Source organism: Antedon mediterranea, chromosome 3 (assembly GCF_964355755.1).
Source record: "Antedon mediterranea chromosome 3, ecAntMedi1.1, whole genome shotgun sequence".
NCBI classification, from domain to species: domain Eukaryota; kingdom Metazoa; phylum Echinodermata; class Crinoidea; order Comatulida; family Antedonidae; genus Antedon; species Antedon mediterranea.
In genome coordinates this window covers 3,834,956-3,855,018 of record NC_092672.1, presented here as the reverse complement: position 1 = coordinate 3,855,018, position 20,063 = coordinate 3,834,956, and the positions used below count along the sequence as shown (strand labels likewise).

General features: G+C 35.5%; 4 protein-coding genes across 5 annotated transcripts in view; 1 reads left to right on the top strand and 3 right to left on the bottom strand.

Moving 5' to 3' along the window:
* Positions 1-6,009, bottom strand: part of LOC140044578 (uncharacterized) — a 35,296-nt gene extending 29,287 nt beyond the window's left edge. Inside the window, exons 1-4 of the mRNA XM_072089149.1 lie at positions 5,812-6,009; positions 4,954-5,197; positions 4,122-4,244; positions 3,432-3,558 (exon numbers count right to left, since the gene is read on the bottom strand). Of these exons, the coding sequence (XP_071945250.1) occupies positions 3,432-3,558; positions 4,122-4,244; positions 4,954-5,197; positions 5,812-5,994 (677 nt within the window). The 5' untranslated portion in view covers positions 5,995-6,009. The remainder of the gene's footprint in view (positions 1-3,431; positions 3,559-4,121; positions 4,245-4,953; positions 5,198-5,811) is intronic.
* Positions 6,010-6,271: 262 nt separating this feature from the next.
* On the top strand, positions 6,272-8,715 carry LOC140044576 (zinc finger HIT domain-containing protein 3-like). The gene is made up of 5 exons (XM_072089147.1): positions 6,272-6,457; positions 6,618-6,649; positions 7,600-7,683; positions 8,083-8,157; positions 8,498-8,715. Exons 1-5 carry the CDS (start codon positions 6,375-6,377, stop codon positions 8,713-8,715), a joined length of 492 nt encoding a protein of 163 aa, XP_071945248.1. The 5' UTR covers positions 6,272-6,374.
* Positions 8,716-9,548: 833 nt separating this feature from the next.
* LOC140044575 (uncharacterized) lies at positions 9,549-12,331 on the bottom strand. Of its 2 annotated transcripts, XR_011844470.1 has the most exons (5): positions 12,185-12,331; positions 10,990-11,175; positions 10,744-10,875; positions 9,773-10,104; positions 9,549-9,580 (listed from the first exon to the last, which is right to left on the bottom strand). XR_011844470.1 is itself a non-coding variant. In XM_072089146.1 (4 exons), the coding sequence occupies exons 2-4, from the start codon at positions 11,160-11,162 to the stop codon at positions 9,864-9,866; spliced, it is 546 nt and encodes a 181-aa protein (XP_071945247.1). In that variant the 5' UTR covers positions 11,163-11,175; positions 12,185-12,331; the 3' UTR covers positions 9,579-9,863. The 2 variants fall into 2 exon arrangements, 1 of the variants encoding a protein (XP_071945247.1); XM_072089146.1 differs by having other exon boundaries at positions 9,579-10,104.
* Positions 12,332-12,472: 141 nt separating this feature from the next.
* On the bottom strand, positions 12,473-19,185 carry LOC140044574 (endothelin receptor type B-like). The gene is made up of 3 exons (XM_072089145.1): positions 18,855-19,185; positions 17,788-18,076; positions 12,473-15,641 (listed from the first exon to the last, which is right to left on the bottom strand). Exons 2-3 carry the CDS (start codon positions 18,033-18,035, stop codon positions 14,771-14,773), a joined length of 1,119 nt encoding a protein of 372 aa, XP_071945246.1. The 5' UTR covers positions 18,036-18,076; positions 18,855-19,185; the 3' UTR covers positions 12,473-14,770.
* Between the last annotated feature and the right edge of the window lie 878 nt (positions 19,186-20,063).

The following is a 20,063-nucleotide window of genomic DNA, read 5'->3' as shown; positions in this document are numbered from 1 at the left end:
AAAATATTATTAAGCTCTGTCTACACTATCAAACTTTATGTGACAACAAAGTGCGATGTGCCCAAATATGGTACTGACAAATCATTGCTATCTGCTTCAAGTTACTGTAGTAATACTTATTTACAGTGGATGCACTTTATCTTTTATTGAATCCTCTCTTTGGACATTTTTTGTCAAACTTTCAACTACTTTAATTTAAAAACTTGTTTATTTAGGAAATAGGATACATTTGATTTGACGCCTTTGATAATTTTGTTAATATAAATTTTATTTGTCTCATACAACATTTTTATGCTCTATAAGGTATGCAAATAACTTGTTTTTGTCGTATTTTTTGAATGCAATTTAAATGCATTTATACAGTAAAATAAACTACTTGGTATTCTTGGGTTTGTGTCAATAAGGTATTATTTGTAGGGGTAATGAATACTTCATACCGATATAAATGAGGGGGTCCCTTAATAGGTGGTCAGTTAACAGGATGCAATAATGAATACTTCATACTGATATAAATGAGGGGGTTCCTTAATAGGTGGTCAGTTAATAGGATGCAATAATGAATACTTCATACTGATATAAATGAGGGGGTTCCTTAATAGGTGGTCAGTTAATAGGATGCAATAATGAATACTTCATACTGATATAAATGAGGAGGTCCCTTAATAGGTGGTCAGTTAAGAGGATACAATAATGAATACTTCATACTGATATAAATGAGGGGGTCCCTTAATAGGTGGTCAGTTAACAGGATGCAATAATGAATACTTCATACTGATATAAATGAGGGGGTCCCTTAATAGGTGGTCAGTTAACAGGATGCAATAATGAATACTTCATACTGATATAAATGAGGAGGTCCCTTAATAGGTGGTCAGTTAACAGGATGCAATAATGAATACTTCACACTGATATAAATGAGGGGGTCCCTTAATAGGTGGTCAGTTAACAGGATGCAATAATGAATACTTCATACTGATATAAATGAGGGGGTCCCTTAATAGGTGATCAGTTAACAGGATGCAATAATGAATACTTCACACTGATATAAATGAGGGGGTCCCTTAATAGGTGATCAGTTAACAGGATGCAATAATGAATACTTCATACCGATATAAATGAGGGGGTCCCTTAATAGGTGGTCAATTAACAGGATGCAATAATGAATACTTCACACTGATATAAATGAGGGGGTTCCTTAATAAGTGGTCAGTTAACAGGATGCAATAATGAATACTTCATACTGATATAAATGAGGAGGTCCCTTAATAGGTGGTCAGTTAACAGGATGCAATAATGAATACTTCATACCGATATAAATGAGGGGGTCCCTTAATAGGTGGTCAGTTAACAGGATGCAATAATGAATACTTCATACTGATATAAATGAGGGGGTCCCTTAATAGGTGGTCAGTTAACAGGATGCAATAATGAATACTTCATACTGATATAAATGAGGAGGTCCCTTAATAGGTGGTCAGTTAACAGGATGCAATAATGAATACTTCATACTGATATAAATGAGGGGGTCCCTTAATAGGTGGTCAGTTAACAGGATGCAATAATGAATACTTCATACCGATATAAATGAGGGGGTCCCTTAATAGGTGGTCAGTTAACAGGATGCAATAATGAATACTTCATACTGATATAAATGAGGGGGTTCCTTAATAGGTGGTCAGTTAACAGGATGCAATAATGAATACTTCATACTGATATAAATGAGGAGGTCCCTTAATAGGTGGTCAGTTAAGAGGATACAATAATGAATACTTCATACTGATATAAATGAGGGGGTCCCTTAATAGGTGGTCAGTTAACAGGATGCAATAATGAATACTTCATACTGATATAAATGAGGGGGTCCCTTAATAAGTGGTCAGTTAACAGGATGCAATAATGAATACTTCATACTGATATAAATGAGGAGGTCCCTTAATAGGTGGTCAGTTAACAGGATGCAATAATGAATACTTCATACTGATATAAATGAGGAGGTCCCTTAATAGGTGGTCAGTTAACAGGATGCAATAATGAATACTTCATACTGATATAAATGAGGGGGTCCCTTAATAAGTGGTCAGTTAACAGGATGCAATGAACACTTCATACTGATATAAATGAGGGGGTCCCTTAATAAGTGGTCAGTTAACAGGATGCAATAATGAATACTTTATACTGATATAAATGAGGGGGTCCCTTAATAGGTGGTCAGTTAACAGGATGCAATAATGAATACTTCACACTGATATAAATGAGGGGGTCCCTTAATAGGTGGTCAGTTAACAGGATGCAATAATGAATACTTCATACTGATATAAATGAGGGGATCCCTTAATAGGTGGTCAGTTAACAGGATACAATAATGAATACTTCATACTGATATAAATGAGGGGGTCCCTTAATAGGTGATCAGTTAACAGGATGCAATAATGAATACTTCATACTGATATAAATGAGGGGGTCCCTTAATAGGTGGTCAGTTAACAGGATGCAATAATGAATACTTCATACTGATATAAATGAGGAGGTCCCTTAATAGGTGGTCAGTTAACAGGATGCAATAATGAATACTTCACACTGATATAAATGAGGGGGTCCCTTAATAGGTGGTCAGTTAACAGGATGCAATAATGAATACTTCATACTGATATAAATGAGGGGGTCCCTTAATAGGTGATCAGTTAACAGGATGCAATAATGAATACTTCACACTGATATAAATGAGGGGGTCCCTTAATAGGTGATCAGTTAACAGGATGCAATAATGAATACTTCATACCGATATAAATGAGGGGGTCCCTTAATAGGTGGTCAATTAACAGGATGCAATAATGAATACTTCACACTGATATAAATGAGGGGGTTCCTTAATAAGTGGTCAGTTAACAGGATGCAATAATGAATACTTCATACTGATATAAATGAGGAGGTCCCTTAATAGGTGGTCAGTTAACAGGATGCAATAATGAATACTTCATACCGATATAAATGAGGGGGTCCCTTAATAGGTGGTCAGTTAACAGGATGCAATAATGAATACTTCATACTGATATAAATGAGGGGGTCCCTTAATAGGTGGTCAGTTAACAGGATGCAATAATGAATACTTCATACTGATATAAATGAGGAGGTCCCTTAATAGGTGGTCAGTTAACAGGATGCAATAATGAATACTTCATACTGATATAAATGAGGGGGTCCCTTAATAGGTGGTCAGTTAACAGGATGCAATAATGAATACTTCATACCGATATAAATGAGGGGGTCCCTTAATAGGTGGTCAGTTAACAGGATGCAATAATGAATACTTCATACTGATATAAATGAGGGGGTCCCTTAATAGGTGGTCAGTTAACAGGATGCAATAATGAATACTTCATACTGATATAAATGAGGGGGTCCCTTAATAGGTTAAGAAGATTAATTCATACCGGAATAGATCATTGTACTGATCTTTAGAGAATCCTAGCTCGTTCATAATTTTTGTGAAGACTGCTAAACTCATTGTGATGTCTGGATAACAGAAGTCTAGAAACATCTTTAACAGTTTGAGTTGTTCTAAAACAAAGGAAAAAAAATGATGACAATGATGATGATAATGATTAATTACGCTACAAAATAGTAAATAGACCTCTCAGATAATTTCCAGATATTTCAAGTGATATCCCATCTCCTCCTAAAGGTGCACAATTTCTCTATATACCACAATGCACATTGGCATATGTGACGTTTGAAAAGTGCCGACATACCCATTGTTCACTATATATCAAAGAACTTATATAACACAAGAATCTCCTGTTCGCCCAAAGCGTGTAACAATTTCGAAAGGCATTGTAGGATAGAATAAAGCTAATGGGTGCCACCATTGTGAGCCATGGAGTAGCGCACCCTCATCAAATTAGAAAGTCAAAATCTGTAGAGGGGATATCTGCTTTACTATAAGGGGGAGGGGATAGAGTAATTGACTGAGCCCTCTATAGGTATTAACAGTTTTGACTTCCTAGTTTGGAGAGGGCGCTGCTCCATGCTGTGAAATGGCGTCACCCAGTTTGACCTTTTAACCCTGTACTTCCGATACTTTCCAAGTTGTGACCTTTGAGCAGAGTCTCTAATACACTTACCTGTATCTGAGAACTTGGCAGCTTGTAGCAGTACCTTATCACCTGTGTTAGGTGAATCCCCTCCATTTATATCAATAACTTCCAGCATCATCTCATCTAAGATACTCAAAGGATACATTTGCCCTGTAAAGATATAAACACAAACATTTTCACATTTATTATTGATTAAAGCCAGTCATAAAACCAAATAAAATCTGGTCACCCTTTAGCACAATTCAATAATTCGCAAGTGCAAAATTATTTACTTTGTGATTGAGGCCCGGTTCTGTACAGACATGTTTTTTACATTGCATGCATGCAAATCTCCCATTTTCAACTGATTATGACTTTTTAAATCTGGCGAAAAACTACTTTTTACGAAAAATTGCATCTTTAACTTTGAAAAAAAGAGTTTTGTTTTAATGTTGGGCCCCATCGATTCTTAATTCTCATTCTCAATTTAATACCTAATAAAATTTTAACATAGAGGGCGTATTTCTCTATTATTTTAAGTTATTAAAACATAGAGGGCACTATAAACATTTTTAATTTAATGTTTCAAGCATTGGCCACTGAAAAAGTTGCCTGCAATATTGATTGTATCCTTATATTCAAGATGCTTTGCAATGTACTGTAAACTGTTGGTCCTGTATAGTCCACCTTAAGGAAAAACTTGGTACACGCTATTCGAAGAGAACGGGCGATTGTCTCTCGGTATGCTGATCTGAGTAGGCGCTGCCTGCTGTGGGTCAATAGATTATAATCCAAATTTCCAGTTAAGTTTGAGGAAATAATAAATACCTTACCTTTTGCTTCTCTCTTTATTTACTGTTTGTTTTTTTAAATAACTCACCATCAATTACTCTGCGACCAAGATCAAAAACTTCAGGGGAAATGGTACCTTCTGACAACATTTTCCTCATCTCATCATGTGTTACCCAGGTTACCGGTGATACATTAGGCCCAGTAGAATCGTCTTCTACGATATAATCAACTTTAGCAAGAAAACTAATCTTGAGTTTTGAAGGATGTTGAGCTGGAAACAGTACATGACGTAAGTGAACTACAGCTTCAAGACTTCCTCCTACAGCCATTGACTGCAATTGAACAATTATGTATTTAATTTTATAATAAAAATGGGTGACAATGACATTGAAATTGATAAAAACAAAGAGTTAGGATTGTTAGGATTTCCTATTCTAAATGTTATTAAAAAGTATTTTCTTGCGCAATTTGATTCAAAATACTTAATAAACAAATTGCGCAGAAAATTTCAAATTGCAAAAGTATTTTCAGTATTAAGTAACAGAAACAGAATTGTGCATGGGATCGCCTTTCTTTTGTGGCTTGTTATGCATGATATACATATATATATATAAATGAATAACTATCTGAATCACTATCAAATATTTAAAATTTTTGTTGTGTAGGACCTAGGCTAGCCCATTTAGTTGACTAGCTAGGCCGGCCCTCTATCGCTTTCTAGTGTGACTGAGAGAGGTCCTGAACTGCCTAGTAGCTGGCTAGGCCTAGCCCTATATAGCCAGTCTAGCTAGAGCCGGAACCCCCTCTTGTCTGCTTAGGCCTACTACTAGCCTAGGCCTAGTCCTAGCTAGCTAAATGCCTATTTATTCTATAGGCCTACTAGCTATAGGATAGGGGCTAGCCTCTAGCTAGGCTACTACTAGGCTAGGGGCCTAACTAGGCCTACCTCCAAAACACGTTTTCCAGCGGCTTTTATTTCGTTTCTATAGTGATCAATTCCTTCGTTAGGAAACGTCCAAGATTCTGTTTTTTGACATTTTGTTAGTAAGAATTTTGAAGCACGACTTTGATAAATAAGAACAGAAACAATGCTGTTAACTTCTTTCGAAACTTCGGAAGTCGACGCCATTTTGAAAAAAAAACAACAAACAAACAAATGGGAAATCCCTTGTCTGGTTTTGGACTGAACCATTTCCCCAATCATTTAGAGCTAGCTAAGTAGGCCTAAACAACATCAAATTTAACATAAAAAGGTCTTTTTTATTTTTTGAATACTTTTCAGAATTTAGTACAGAATTATACAGGCTTAGTTATGGATTTGTGTATAATTATATATTGTAAAATTGTAAATAAAATGGTTGAACCCTGGGTTTGCTGCCACACAAATTGTGTTGTGTCAACAAAATGTTACGTGTTAACACTGCACGTGGTTATTAATCAGAAGGGTTTTTAGCGGATTATTTCTTCTATATTTTTCAGGAAAAAGACCTACCAATGCTATAAAAAAACATGTCTAGCAAACAGAGTAACGAATGTATTCAATGTGGAGTTCCTAAATCAAAATATAAGTGTCCAAAATGCTACTCTAAATAGTAAGTACTGAACAATATTTAGCCACAAGGAGTAGTGAGTGCAGGAGGATGTATTATTATTAACCGGTAATGCATTGAGACAACAGGTTTAAAAATAATAACAGGAAGTGATCTTAGGCCTAGCTGGTTTATGTTTAATATTTGGTATTATATTTTTCAGTTGTTCAGTTACATGTTGCAAGAAACACAAAGGTGAGTGATCAATTATCAATATAGACTTTTTCTAGCTCCCTCAGTCTTGTCTGGGTACTTTTTTTACTTTTTTATTTAAAGACCCCTTCCCTGCAATTTTGGACGTTTTTTGGAAAATTATACATATATATCACTTTAAAAACATTAAACCATGTCATTTCTTGTTTTAAATGTACGTTTTATGGTAAATTATGATAAAAAATGAGAAACAATGCACTACCTAAGTAGCTCGCGGCGATCGACCTCTCATGGACGGTCTTAGGCCTAGCTAGGCTTAGTTTTGTAGGCCTAGCTGGTAAACATCGGTAACGTACGAACATCGTACGCGAGCTATATACCTAGCCTGACGTTGTATAGTTGCTGCATTAATTGTCTTTCTATTTTTGCCAGACTCCGTTGATACAAATTGGGGAAAACCCGGTATTTTCGCTGAAAAGTTAGGAGTCTTCCATTTGTTTTGGCCTCACGATCGATCGAAAAGTGGGCGAATTACAGGTGAAAAACAAAAATATCAATCCGCGCGCAATGCATTTTGGGATTTATAGCGGGCCGCTATAATTATTAAAATCGACTTATTTTTCACATTTTTAACCGTTTAAAGACGAAAAAAGTTATCGCAATAGGACCATATAGTATTATTTTTACATTAAATATAGTTTGTGATCTTAAATTAGATCTAAAAAACGTAGGGAATGGGGCTTTAAAGATGTGAACAGATCATGGGATCATTTTCAAAACTAAAAACTAGGAGAAGAGGAAGCCAAAACGAGTAATACTATTTGCCTCTTTATTTCACTTGAAGAAAATGCAATCCAGTCAAAATAATAAATAAATAAATAAACAATCGTATGATTTATGAGATCATTAAAATTGATTAAAAGCAGCTTGAAGCAGCTGAAAATTTAAATTCATGTTTAGATTTACTGTAATTATTGTAATTTTTTTTTTAGAGTTTTGCAGCAGCCATGTTTCAATCGTCGGTTCAAAATCAACACTTATTACTGCCCCTATAGAAGCTCATGCTGATAATAAAGGTAAATCACTAGTTTCAGCTCTTGGATATCTATGCTAAATTCAGACCTTCCAAATCTCCTGACCATTGCTGGAGGTTCTCAATATTTCTCAATTTTAATCATTCACAATTACTATTTAATTTGTAATTTCAGTAAAATCTGGAATACTCTAAAAAAAACTGGAAGATTCATCTCTAGAACAAATCCTACTTGCAGGGAATGGGATGCAAATATCAGGAAGCTTTTCGATTTGCAAAAACCCATATGTTAAATTTATTGTGCGCATTCGATGGTTTCTCCGTCCAGATGACGCATCAATTGACATGTCTTAGTCCAGTGGATATATAATAACATTAAATTGGCATACACGTCACATTTATTTGTAATTATTAAAATTCAAAATATATTATTGTTTTTCAGAGAAGAGGATAGCAGAAAATAAAACTGAAGATGATATAGAAGACAAAGTTCCAGCAGAAAAATTAGCATTATTAGGTATGGGGAAAAATTAGCATTTTTAGGTATTGGGGGGGGGGGAGGGGGTATTTTAATAAGCATCATACATACATGGAGTTTGTTCCACATTTTTTCTTATAAATGATAGGGGATAAAGTGTTTAAAATCATTAGATCCAGCTTTGCCCATTACAATTGGACATTTTCATTTATTATTGTAGTTTCATAAACATTTATTGTATTTCCTACTTTTCTCCACAATACTTTATAAAAACACTACAAGGTAGAAATATCTCTTTAAAATAAATTAATAACATTTAATTTGTTTTCATTGTTATCAATGATATAGCAAGTCTGCTTTTATTCTTGTGTATTTGTAGAGCAATCGGACCTACTAAGAAAACATCTGGAAAATCCTCATCTTCGGCAAATGCTGCAAAAGTTGGATTCGACAAACGACAAAACTGCTGGAATAAGTCAGGCTATGCAGGAGCCAATATTCACAGAGTTTGCCGATACATGTCTGCAGATTGTTGATACGGAACCAGACTCAAGAGCAAATATTATAAAACAAGATTTTAAAGACTTGAATTTATAAACAATGCTATATATGTATATGGCTGGACATATCTATTCACATGACTGTTCATTGTCATTGAAAACAACATCACGATGTACTACTGTTTGTCAACAAGTATGTTTAACTGTAAAGCCAGTGGTAATAATCATCACTGTGTATTGGATAACCTAGGCTTGACTTGTGGCTAACCTAGGCTTGACTTGTGCATAACCTAGGCGTGACTTGTGGATAACCGTTTCAACAAATGTTGTTCTATGGTACAGTAGTCTAGCCTTGCAAATAACTGTAGGCCTAAAGGCCAATTCACACAGATGAGCGGTAACGGTAATACAAATATAGAATCCATGTTATTTCTTATGACATAATTGCTTATATAGTACTTTTCCACGATGACCATTTACACACAACGCGGAGTGGACGTGCGGTCTCTGTTCAGGATAGTTACAGCTTCTATGTATATAGATTTCCCATATACCGTTTGTCTGCGTAAACTGGCCTTTAGATGGATGGTGGTTCTGTACATCTATCTTGTGACATTATCATGTATGTTGTAACTCCCAAACATATCCTATATGGCTGATGTCACTGTAAAGTCTTAATAGTCAACTGAAGAATTAAAGTATAGACTTTACAGTCTGAGTCTACTAAATATATTGTATATAATTAATAATCCACTCCTTTACTTTCATATAATGTTTTTTGTAAATCAATCTAATCACACTTTGTAAATTATATATTAATCAATCAACAAGGAGAGAAAAATATGATAACAAGTTATAAAGTATCCTCTAATTCCAACCTTGTATTTGTTCCTACAATATTTTGTTTTTGTCTTTTATGGGTTTTTCCCACTTTTATTCTTCAAACAATATGTATTGTAAAGCTCTGTCTACACTATCTAGTTTGACAAAAACAGTCCATCATGTCCATATATGGGCACATCACATTTTTTTGTGTAGACAGAGCTTCACGATAGTGTACAAAGTATTGCACTACATGTTCATGTGAAATTTCAGACTTATGATTTACTATTATTTTTTACACTACAGTATATAATCTTTTACACTATGATTACTTTTGTCATAATTTTTATTCATTAAAAAATAAATTTTGTACTCAATACATAAAATATAATATATTTATATCTATATTAAACAAAAGGTAAACTACATGTTCGCTCCAGCTTCTATCCTTTCCTTGACGGACGATAAAATTTCGTAATGTTCTTTTGCGGCAACTGCTTGCGTAAAGTGACTAAAAATCCATGGGCACGTTGCCGTGAAATGTTCAATGAGCCGTGAAGTCAGCTGACCACTATCATTTGTTACATCATGTAATGTCCACACTGTTTTTCCATGCGTGAAACCCGATTCAACGTTGAATGTGCTTGATATTGTATAATTTTCTCTAAAGAATAATTACAATGTGAACCAAAATGAATTATAATGTGAACCATAACAACTTAAGTTTACCGTATAAAAGAAAGAAAAACAAATTTCAGGGTTAATTTTGGGTTTAAAATTTAAGTACCGTACTGACGCGGGTATAAGCCCGGTGTATGGACGTCGCCAAATACAAAATAATGTATTACGACACACACTGTAGATCTTCGAATTAATGGGTGGGCTTATACCCGAGTGCCTCATTTTTCATGAAAATTAGTCAAAAGTTGGGGGTGGGCTTATACCCGAGTATGGGCTTATACCCGCGTCAGTACGGTATATACATTCATGCCAAGATAATCCAAAATACCAACATCATTCATGCTCCCATTTTTTTACATTTTCTTTCTCCCAGATTAGAAATAAAACTGAATTTGTAATTGTATGTATAATGGTGTTCAGCTTTAAAAAATATCACCTCCCATTTTAATAAATTCAGATGTTGGCATATACAGTATATGTATTAGCGAATATAAGACTTTATATTATAAATTTATACTGTTTTAGCATCAGGAAAAGGCATTTTACTTTTTTATTCAAGATTCCAAAAGTAAAATATCTAGGGTCTTGAAAAGCTCATTTCAAATTTAAATTAATTACTTACTGAAATTTACTTAGAAAAGTGTCATAGTTAATTTGATATGAAAATAATCCAAAAATAGGTATAGCGTCAATCATCTTGTAGTGGTCAATTGTTATACTATCTTCCATCATTGACTCACCGAGATCAACTTTCCTGAAAAAACAATCCAGGATTTTTGTTTTATAAAATAAAACTAAAGACCAGGCCTGATTCTAAAACTAATAACTTTGCATTCATTCTAATATCAACACAGCGACTCTATATTACCTTTCTTTTTGTAATTCTAAAACTCTGGTTAAATTGCTCAAAAACACAAAGATCTCTGTTTGGCTACCGGTGATAATCACCTCTGTGACAACTTGAACAGTGGTAGGCATCATAGACTGGTAAATGAATACAGCAACAACAACACAGACAATGCCATGCCAAACAGAAGGCATATTGTTCAAATACCTTTAGTAGAAAGAAAATGGTAGTAGGCCTACATTGTTAATTTTTACCACAAATGAAGAGGTGAGATATAATAGGCTAAGTGTGTACTAGTAACACTGATTTTCATCGTAATTCAAAGCTGATTGGCCTACTTTATCAAGATAATTAACGAAAATTAAAAAATCAAAACACCAATCTGAGAACAAGATAATCAAACTCTCCACCTTAGTTTTTATTTTGCTTTTATATTATTTATTGTTATTATTATTTTATCAACTAATAACAAAACATGCAATTTTGTCTAGTAATAAAGAGTATAACGGTGTGTGTAATACTCAACACTAAGGCATAATAAATAAAATAAAAAGACAAAGATTACGAAACGGAAATCAAAATGACACACAAAAGTAGAAAAGCAGTTCAAAACACAACAGCATTGACGTATAAGTTTAAAAGAGCACAACGTTTCTTCCATAAAGATTTAGCCAATGATTTACAGAATTTGTCGATTAAAGACTTAATAATATTATCAAATAAATCATGGTCATTGCCTAGAATAAGAAGGGTTTTGTTGAATAAATCTAAATTCTGAAAATAGTCAAAGAGATAAAAAAGATTACATTCCAAAAGTTCTTGTTGGAATTTAGCAATTTGGTTTTTTCTCTCTTCTTCGAGAGTGATACATGTTATTAGGAGAATTTATGCTGATGCCCAAGATTGATTTAATACTGCCCTCTATTATTGGATGTATGCTTTTCATATAAAATTTCACTTTTCCAGGGATATTAGGTTGTGCACGTGGCGCTATAGTATCTTTGCCTATAGTAGGAGGCCTAGCATGAGTATATCCTTCAAGCCTATAGACTTATTCCCACGCCAACAGGTCTAGCCCACTCCTAGCCTAGCTAGCTAGGGCCTGTAGGCCTAGCCTCTATATTGCCTAGCTAGGCCTCGTAGGCTATACTGATTGATACCAATTTTATTAATATTGTTACATTCATTTCACACAAAGAAGTGGAACTTCGCCTACCTCACAAACTAGCCACCCACACAATACACGCTCTGGTAGACCTAGTATTGCTGAAACAGGCTATCCAAGAAGAACATTGTCAGTCTAGGCCTAGGCCTAGTCAAAGATAGTGTAGTAGGAAGATGTTACATTTCCTACTACACTATCTTTGGTCCAGTCCAGGTGGCTCTTTAGCTTGTAAGACTTGAGGGCGCTAATCCTTCTTTCTAAAAATCCGCTAATAATACAAAATCACACACAGAATAAACATGTCGCTAAAAAGGTCTTTTATTTTTCATCGGACCAAATGCGTGTATGTTAATAATACTATATCTCTTTTATACATATATACATAAATAAATACCCGGAAATGTGCATGCATTCATGCATTCCCCCGAATTCTTATAAAGGTGTTTTTTTTACCACACCTCACCCGTCCCCACTAAAATTATAACAAACAATTAAATATAGGCCTATAGTCTATTTCTTTATTATCCCTCTTTTGTCAATCCTTCCTACCTCATCTTTTTGCATTCAAACAATATCCTCCCAGTCTATATTAATAAGATCACTTATGATAGACCTACTCGATTTAGAGTATCGTAAGTGATCTATATTAACAAAGAGATGTTTTTTACTATAGGCCTACATGGATTTAAAAGGCCTTTTCACACCATTGCAGTGATCTGTTGGAGGAGGCCGTTACTGTGTCATTGACTCATCTTTTTGCGCATGCTCTGACCAGGAAAATATGTTCCCCTTTCCCTGTCTAATTTTGGATATTAGCATTTCAGTTGTGAAGTATGTAGGTAGTCCGACCCACAATCGTTCTCCATCCATTTAATAGGCAACACAATTATTTACAAATTTCAAAACATGAGAATGAAAGTTCATACTGGTATAAAACATAAAGTTGGGTGGGTGAGTGGCCGAGCAGTTAAGACAGTGGAACCGTAATCACGTAGCCATAACATCGGCAGGGGTTCGAGGCTAACTCCATGGTTCTGGTGGTAGAACGAGTCTTCTCGGATAAGGACTATAAACCGTAGGTCCAGTGTACACAACTTGCTCGTGTGCACTTTAAAGAACCTAGTACATCTTTCGAGACGAGTAGGGGGTTACCCCGGTGTATTAGTACATCACAGCCACTGATCACCAACTGGGCCCTCTGGAAGACCAGTCTTTGACTGAAGAGGTCACCCAGTATAAAGATAAAACAAACAAACAAACAAACAAACACAAACTTACAGCACAAATTAAGGGCAAATTCAACATACGGTATACCTAACAACACTCGGGATTCCTCTGATGTTGAAGACACGTAAAACGCGTCGAAAATGTTGTGCTGTACGTAAGCAGTGGCGTAACACAGAGGCTACTGGTAAAAACCTAAGTGGCCCTTCAAGTTCTAACGTTGGAGGTCTCGGACGTTTTTAGCATTTTCGGCATATTTTAATTACTGTTTTTTCCTCTGGGCACTGTTCATAGGCCCCATAAACTTGGGTTTAGCCAGTGATCACTCACAGCCGTTACGCCATTCTGACGGTAAAATTTGTTTAAAAACTCTTTATATTTGTATGAGTAAGTTGATAACAATTATTACAGTATGAATAGTTATACTAGATATGGTAAATTTGTTACGTTACACAATACCGTTACGAAATTACGTTAGGACATACCCATATACGTACTTATTAATAAAGCTCAACCAATTACGTTTTACAATGTTTCAATAGACCTACATCATCAGTGTTTAGCATGCATTTTAAACCTCTGTCTACACTATCAAACTAGTTTGACAACAAAATGTGATGTGCACAAATATGGTAGTGATGTGCCCAAATATGGTAGTGAGGTGACATCATATGTCCATATATGGGCACATTTGTTGTCACATAAAGTTTGATAGTGTAGACAGAGATTAAGATTTGTTTGTAGGTATTTCGCACATTATAATGCCAATTTATTAGCATTGACTAACGATTTAAGTCTTACAGGCCTAAGAAATACTTCAGTGCGAAACGTGTAAAAAGCTCCAATCGAACGAATAAACCAGTCAATCATACGAAATCACAAATTAAGACAGATATAATTCAATAAAGCGTGGTTCCCACTAGAACGCAACGCATCGACGCAAATGGCTTTATATTGCGTAATCACAAGTGGAACCGACGGCGCAATAGTGCTGCAAACATCGTAGGTTTTATTTCACACAGGCGGGGGCAAACACAATTATTAGAAGGGCATTTTCTTATGTTGCGTAGGTTGCGTTATGTTGTGTCGCTAGTGGGAACCAAGCTTAAAGCTTGGTTCCCACTAGAACGCAACGCAAGGACGTAAACGCAACGCAAGCGTTTTAACCAATGACAAGCGAAGTTATAGACAGTTAGCAATCACAAGCGAATAAGCCATCGCTTGTGATTGGTCAATTCACTTGTGTTGCGTTACGTCCTTGTGTTGCGTCGCTAATGGGAACCACGCTTAAGGCTACAAAACTATAACTAATAAGCATATTGTCTATATTATTGTTATAATATACACACCGTCAGCTCCAATCCATTCTTCTCTGACTGAAATATTATTCGTCACGGTTGAATAAATTGTTTTCTAGAGCTGTGACGATTGTTCACAAGTTACATTTGTATTCCTTGTTGCGCGGTGGTCATTGTTCGATTGTAGCGTGTACTTAGGTTCGTTTCTAACGTATACATCTGCCTTGCTTTTCCGGCAGCCACACCGACACTTTGTAACACAGTTGTAGACAAAACGAAGATACAGCAGCATGCTTTGACGAAAAGATTGGCTTAAAAAACAAAGCGTCAACACATTGACGCAACCTTGGAATTCAATAAGAATTTCACTAATAATAATAAAGTACAAGATTTGTATCATACCTATACCTAACGAGAATTCTTCAACATACCATATTAATTGAAGAAATACATACGGGAACCATAAAATACAGAATGCTAAAGAAATTACGAAAACGGTTACTGAAACTCTACGACGCGTCGCGATCATTCGTTTTACCTGGCTTGGTTGCAATGACGTCCCATTAGAGGTATATCTCAAAGAACAAATAACGCATCCATACGCAACACTCATAACTATCAATGGTATTAAATAAAAAAACACCTGAAACAAATACGTGTAAATGTCATATCCTGGCTCTCTATCTGGGTAACAGAAACCCGTGGTGACGGGCTCTCCGTCGCAACTTGGACGATATCGCATTGTAATATCGGAGACGATGAACATACGTAAGCTGGCAGCGAGAGTTATGACCCAGATAAATGCTACACCTATGGCAAGCTGACGCTGGGGAATGTTAGAAGAACGCGATAACGATTTGGTTGCTCGGCGTCTTTCTAAACTTATCGTACAAATCGTTAATGCAGTGGCGGCCTGCGACCAATGCATACCTCCCCTCCACAGCTTACAACTTAATGATGTCATTCCAATATCACTTGCAATCAATCTAAAAAAAAATGTTTAAAAAGAAATGTAAACTATTTTCATAACATCAATTAACTTATAATTTCATTTTTCAGTGAGGTCTATACAAAAGTAAATATGTGAGTAGATTTACCACATTCCATCTGTGAGCGTTTAAACGTACCGCGCATACATTCGATTGCGATAAAAAAAAAAGGCATTATCAACGGTGATACGATATCGGGTTACTACTAACACAAAATTACTCTCTTTTTTGACTCAAAACTGCAAACAGAGTGAAACAAATAGATATTTGGTTTGATGGTCTACTAATAACTTTCACAAACATTCAATGTGTCAATCAATCAATCTGACACAAATTGTTGAAAATGTGCCGTAAACCACCATGTTTAGGACGTAGGTTACTGTATTTCTCGATTGCACTACGCATGCGTAAAATGTTCAATATAAGCAAATATAAACAAACGTTGTGATTTCACGATAGCAAGTCATAACAATAAACAATTAGTATTTTGTGTTAATTAAGAATCTTTGAGAAACATTAGTAAACATAACCACGCCGAACTTATGACGTAATCAAAATAAAACATAATGGTAGGCCATTCATATTTGCAATTATATATTTTTAATTTCGCAATTACCTTTTTAAAGTATCATTGCTATTGGTTACGAAATTGGTACTGCCTTAATTACGTATTCGCTAATTTGAGTGGTATAAGCTCCTTTGCTCATTACCTATTAGGCCCAAATGCGGAAAATTGATTGAAAGAAAATGTATACATAATAGTAGGCCTATATATATATATATATATATATATATATATATATATGTATGTAAATAAAATAACAGCAGAAAACTTGGTTACTTCATTGTTTTAATCACTACAAATTTGTTTCGTACGACCAGCATGTAGCTGGCCGCACTCTTCAGGTGAAATATGTATGTATGTAGAAAACGCATCATTAATACTGTTCAACTAGAAATGAAAAATTTGGTGATACGCGTGTCAACCACGTATAATTCTCGTGGGACACGGGTGTGATGCTCGTGTGACACTCATGTAATGCTAGTGTGACAAGCGTGTAATGTTCTTGCGACACACGCACGTAATGTAAGTTGACATAGTTACATTTCGAGCAAATAAATCCACTCATCAAATAACCTATCCTGACCATTCTTTATTTAACTGAGGTTTAGGAGAATTCGTTCAAATCATTATTATTCTTATTTTTTACTAATTTAAACTTTTTTATTTTATGTCTCTAGGCAATGTGGCCAAGGATTACCAATAGTGAATTAATCACTGTCCTATCAGATAGGTGGTAATCCCCCTGATTCAGGGGCTATTTTGTGAACCAGTTCACCGGGGTAACCCCCTACTTTTTCGAATAATGAACTGGGTTATAACTGTGTACACTGGATCTACGGTTTATAGTCCTTATCCGAGAATACTTTCCACCACCAGAACTAAGAGGAGCGAGTCGGCCTCAACCCTTGCCGATGTTGTTGGCTCTTTAGGTACCGTACAGTAAACGGCGCCCCTGCCTTAACCGCTCGGCCATTTGACTCATGTCATGTGAAAACTTTGAACTGTATTACTTTATATAGCAAATAACTTGCTATTAATGATTTCTCAATGATAGAACCAAAACAATTCATTTAAACAATGTGATAATTAAATATGGATAATTATAAGATGATTATGCAGATCTCTATGTAATCTTGAGTGACTTATTCGGATAAGTATTTCAACACGTCACACGCAATTTACAAAATGGATGTAATTAGTAAAGACACAATTTGTGATTTCTCGTTAGTAATGTGTTAGTTATCTTCCCGTCGTAGTTATTACATGCCTTAAAGCCTACGAGTGTATTAAAACACCGACTGGATGGATACAGAGTGCTTAGTTACATATCTTGTCCAATCAGAACATGCCATGGTTCACTGCGTTAGATTATATTATCGATAGTTTTAAAAGACGGATTAGAATCGAATGGAAAGGGTTATTTACACAGAAATGAATATCGGTTGAAAGTCTTTCGACTTCCACTCGGTTTAAAATAGTATGGTGCGCGCACACGCCTAATTCATACACACGCATCATAATGCTTTTTAAATCAGTTGATTAAATTTACAATAATACTAAAAACAAAATGTAACCTACGGTAATGAATGCAGCCGGACTACTAATAACAGTATCTGTGATACGGCCAAGTTCACAATCAGAAGGTTGGCTGTTGTGTGCGCCTTGCGATCACCAAGAACAATAATAATCACCAAAATGTTTGAAATTAACGAGAAGATGCAGACTATCTTTTGCACCATGTGTAGTGTGACAGCAAATGGCTCCACACCTGGATACTCAATACAGGTCCAGTTATCAGTTGATGGCGGGGTAGTATTCAAGTCCATGGTTGAAGAAGCACGGTACCTGGTTTGAAGAAGCACGGTACCTGGAAATTATAAATTGTGAAAATACTCGTATTATATTAGTAAATACAAATGTACAGTTCTAAAATTATCCACATTACAATTTATACATTGTCACGGCGACAAATTTGGTCCGATTTTAACGTCCCGATAGCCTACAGTCAAGATATCGATGTTATTGCATTATTGTTACCAATCATTACCAAACTGAATTACGAGAACAAGAGCAAAGTTCTCCCGCGGTGGAATTGCTGTGATATAGACGAGGAAAGGCTAAACTAAATCCGATCGATTTGATGGGAAAGTGCAGATAATGAAATCTGCGCTGGTTCCGTAGTCATTTGCGAGCGGACATATCCTAATAAGAAAGAAGAAAACATCCACCTGTGAAATCACGTATACGGTGGACGACAGCAAACTCTTGAAATCTAAGAGGAGCAAAAACGGCAAAAGTGCGATAATTTCTGTGGCGTTCCCCACCAACAAAAAAAACTTTGGTAGGCCTACTGAGCTACGTTATACGTCTACTGCGCGGTAAATCTATGAACAATTTGGAATAATCATCTCTTCACCGCATCATCAACACGAGACATTGTATCTGGCGGTAAGGATTTGCGCATGGACTGAATAAAATAACCCTTTTGATCTTTTTATCACCACCGCTGAAAATTCAATGATCTCTCCAAGGCAAACCGACTACTGTAATACGCGAAATCAAAATATGTTTATGATATCTAATACCAAACTGTTGCTACTTATCTGTTTCACGCAATAAAAAATAAATTACAAAAAAATACTTACTTAGGGTTTACAGGAGGCCGTGTGTCTGGAGCAGTGCAATTATCTCCCTTAAAAGCATCCAGTAGAATGTTTAGACTTTTATTAAAATGTCAATATTCGATGTATAACACAGTTAAACATTAAACACCGTTGTTTCAATAACTAGAAGCTTGGTAGAGTGGTTGTGCATCAGCTTACACAGAATGCCTAATGTATCTCCTTGTAATATTCTACCAGCTTTTATTGAAACAATCGTAAGTGCGACATGAGAGGGAGCTGTTTGTTGCGGTAGAAAATGAAATCATGAATATTCAATAGAACTTTGAAACGTCACATTGTTGTTGGAATACATCTAATTTATTCATGTTATTTAAATAATAATTGACTGTGAATGCGGATACTGTTGTTTACATGTGATGATAATTATTTACTAAGGTCATCAGACCTGGGTGTTCCTAGTACTTGAAGCAAACAAATGGTTTTCTCATAACAAAAACAACAACATTAAAATCACATTAAGGAATTATAGCGTTTCGTATTAAATCCTAAATTCATATAAAAGATGGGTAATAATAATGTGTTGGGCTAAAAATAAGCATACAATATTGATTTGTTGTGGTCTGAATGACCACATGTGACTGAGCGCGCATAGAAGGATTCAACCACCCGATTCTGTATCTGTCACCAGATACTATCTAACTGACTATTGCAAGTCAGTTAGATACAAGTATAGGCTCTTGGCGGATGACACGGTACAATGATCATCGTATCAAGCAGGTGGCGTTTAGTTATTCAAACCTTAGTAACAGTAAAACAAATGCATTAATATGGAGTGTGCTCTGACACATTATTATTTTTAGGCCCATAGAAAGTTTTAATTGATGCCTGAATGGTCGGTCGGTGCCACAATCCCGAAAGAATTCGCTATGAATGTAGGAATATTTATGTTCATGATATTGGTTAGTTAGACAAGAATTCAAATACGCACAGTAGGGAAGAGTGATGTGTGGGTATTGTGTGTGCTGAATTCGGTCCGAAATTCCTGTGACAAATTGTGTGCGTGCATAACAACTTTTGCACGCATTACATCATGAAGCACGTATCATTGGAAAATGAGCCGGGCTTATCGTATTCCATAATTCATTTAATATGCCTAAAAGAAAAATATTTTGGCATACATGGCTTTTCATAAATCAACAATATTATAATAATCACTGATCATTAATATAG

What these genes read in the sequence shown, in the direction of transcription:
- LOC140044574 (XM_072089145.1), bottom strand. Translation starts at nt 18,035, where the DNA reads ATGGACTTGAATACTACCCCGCCATCAACTGATAACTGGACCTGTATT. An exon ending in GTCCGGCTGCATTCATTACC is followed by an intron (nt 15,642 to 17,787) that starts GTAGGTTACATT and finishes ATTTTTTTTTAG; the next exon opens with ATTGATTGCAAGTGATATTG.
- LOC140044576 (XM_072089147.1), top strand. Translation starts at nt 6,375, where the DNA reads ATGTCTAGCAAACAGAGTAACGAATGTATTCAATGTGGAGTTCCTAAA. An exon ending in ATGTTGCAAGAAACACAAAG is followed by an intron (nt 6,650 to 7,599) that starts GTGAGTGATCAA and finishes TTTTTTTTTTAG; the next exon opens with AGTTTTGCAGCAGCCATGTT. An exon ending in AGAAAAATTAGCATTATTAG is followed by an intron (nt 8,158 to 8,497) that starts GTATGGGGAAAA and finishes GTGTATTTGTAG; the next exon opens with AGCAATCGGACCTACTAAGA.
- LOC140044575 (XM_072089146.1), bottom strand. Translation starts at nt 11,162, where the DNA reads ATGCCTTCTGTTTGGCATGGCATTGTCTGTGTTGTTGTTGCTGTATTC. An exon ending in TTAGAATTACAAAAAGAAAG is followed by an intron (nt 10,876 to 10,989) that starts GTAATATAGAGT and finishes TTGTTTTTTCAG; the next exon opens with GAAAGTTGATCTCGGTGAGT. An exon ending in ACTTTTCTAAGTAAATTTCA is followed by an intron (nt 10,105 to 10,743) that starts GTAAGTAATTAA and finishes ATTATTCTTTAG; the next exon opens with AGAAAATTATACAATATCAA.